Source organism: Myotis brandtii, unplaced genomic scaffold (assembly GCF_000412655.1).
Source record: "Myotis brandtii unplaced genomic scaffold, ASM41265v1 scaffold1777, whole genome shotgun sequence".
NCBI lineage: Eukaryota > Metazoa > Chordata > Mammalia > Chiroptera > Vespertilionidae > Myotis > Myotis brandtii.
This window is the reverse complement of record NW_005356585.1, coordinates 108,745-111,035: the sequence shown is the minus strand read 5'-3', so window position 1 is coordinate 111,035 and position 2,291 is coordinate 108,745. Positions and strand designations below refer to the sequence as shown.

The 2,291-nt window shown below is 63.2% G+C and overlaps 1 protein-coding gene across 1 annotated transcript in view; it reads right to left on the bottom strand.

Annotated features, from left to right (window-relative positions):
* The window catches only part of VIPR2 (vasoactive intestinal peptide receptor 2), a 29,089-nt gene that overhangs the window by 3,771 nt on the left and 23,027 nt on the right, over window positions 1-2,291 (bottom strand). Inside the window, exons 7-10 of the mRNA XM_014537381.1 lie at window positions 2,046-2,196; window positions 1,404-1,464; window positions 927-996; window positions 392-483 (exon numbers count right to left, since the gene is read on the bottom strand). Of these exons, the coding sequence (XP_014392867.1) occupies window positions 392-483; window positions 927-996; window positions 1,404-1,464; window positions 2,046-2,196 (374 nt within the window). The remainder of the gene's footprint in view (window positions 1-391; window positions 484-926; window positions 997-1,403; window positions 1,465-2,045; window positions 2,197-2,291) is intronic.

The following is a 2,291-nucleotide window of genomic DNA, read 5'->3' as shown; positions in this document are numbered from 1 at the left end:
CAATCACCGGCGGCCCCTCCCCCCAGCAGGCCTGGCCCTGTTCCGCCCAATCTGGGCGAGCTGGCCAGAACCCACCCGTGCACGCGTTCATGCACTGGGCCTAGATAGACATAAAATACAAATGCAGTGTGACCACGGAGAAAAGTCAGATGGCAAAACAGGCCAGTGGGCAAACACCTCAGCGCGGGCTCTGAGGCCTCCATGCTGAGGCCCCGCCCTGGCAAGCCGCCGCACACACGCCTGTCCGGTCAGCCACCGCGGGCCGCCAGACCCAGGACTCCGTGCCTGGAGCCCATTCTTCTGCCCGCCACACACTGGCTTTGCCCCCTCCCTCTGGGTTTCCAGGCTGTGAGGCCCTGAGGGGAGCTGGGCCCATGGAAACAAGACTCACTTATATTGTGACTGCTCACTGCCTCTGACATCTGGGGACGTCAACTTCTGCAGTAAAATCCGTAAGATACTCACAAAAAGGATAAAATTGACCTGCACAAAAAGAGACAAACGTTTGTTCTCGATTTCTCGCACCGGAGGCGGGGCTGGGGCCGGAGCCCTGCCCACCTGGAGCTGCCCCAGGTCCTGCCGGACACGGTCTGTTGTCTGCATCACGCACTCCGACCCAGCTGCAGCCAGGCACGTAAATTAACGTGGAGACGCGAAAAGGACAGACGGAAATCCAGCTCCTCCCTGACATGTCCTTGGTCAGGCTGTGGCCCCCAGAAGCCCCCACGGGAGGACACAGGAGGCTCTCTGCTTGCCCCATCTCTGAGGCCTCATTCTGAGGGACGCTGAGTCCAGGACTGGCGGCGCCCCTCCTGTGAGCGGCTCTGGAAGGCTGATGGACGGCCGTTTCCATGCCGCGCAGGACTGGCTGGCCCTGCCCGTGTGGCCACCCCAGGGCGGCTGCTGCCTCGTGCCAGGTTACTTACGAGAATTGAGATTAGAATTGGGGTTCGGATCACCCACCAGGGGCCACTGTGCTCGTTGGTATCCCAGCAACTGCAGGAAGGAGAGAAGGAAAATGACATTGTCACCGAGTCTGTCCGTGGAGCAGCGAGGACACGTGCCCGGGGGACGCCCTCCCCGGAGCAGCAGGACAGTGGCCCTCCCCACAGACGCCACCCGGTCTGTTCGTCCCTCCTGCTGCCACAGGCCCGTGCGGAGGCACGACTGTGTGTTTAGAGACTCGATGTGACCTCGGGGATTCTGTTTGTTTATTCTTCTCAACGTGACGGTCAGCTAATGGGGAGGTGACACTAAGGGTCACACAGGAGCCCGAGGGGCGGGTCAAGTCCCACGAAAATCCCATGACATGTGGGTCGAAGGCGGGGTCAGTGAGGAACACCAGAAGGTGGCGCCTGGTGCGAACCGTCGGTGCTGCTCCCAGCGAGAGGCCCAGCACTCACCCTGTGTCTTCCAAGCAGAGCCTGGCCACGGCCCACGCCCCCGTGCATCCGGCCGGGATGCCTGCAGAAACACGCCCGTTACCCACAGCCCCTCGCTGCCCGGCCACCCAGGACCAGGCTGTCTGCAGGAAATGAGGCAGAAACTCCTTACAAGCTCGTACGGGTTCATGCTCGTTCCTTGTTACGCACTGGCGGTCACGCCATACGTGTCTGAAAGCTGACCCCGCATGGCCTGACCCATGTGACTATGCCTGGCAAGTGTGGTGGACGGAGACGTGCCCGCCGGCTGGCGGAGGGGTGCCCCTCTCTGAGTGGGTGTCCCCTGGCGTGACCGCCTTCCTGAGCCCGGTTGGGGCCGGCTTGCTAAAGGTGTGCCTCCTCAGGGCCCTGTCTGGCTCCCACATCGGGTTTGCTCAGCAGTGGGACGTGGCCAGCCTAACCCGGCCCTGGTTCCCTGGAGAAACGTTGGCTGCAGGGACCTCGCTGTCCTGGCAAAGCTCTTCCTCAAGTGGCCCGAGGGGCACCTCCTGGGGGCAGCACAGTGTCTCCCGAGGGGACAGGAGCAGGGACCTGGAGGGCTCATGGGCGGCTGAGGGGGCGCTGGGCACGCAGGCAAGCAGCTGGTGGGCGGGGCGGCCTTACCCCACCCGATCAGGAGATAGGCCTGGAAGCGGCGGCCGGGGGAGAAGCTGGCCACCAGGAGGGTGTGCAGGTGCAGCCCCTCCACCAGCAGCCAGTAGAAGTTGGCCATGATGCAGTACTGGAAGAACACCAGGCTCAGCTTGCAGCCCACCTGGAACGTCAGAGCAAGAGAGCATGTCCCGTTCAGAGAAACACACTCAGGCGGGTGCAGCCGCCCTGGGACACAGCGCGTGTCCCCCCCCCCCC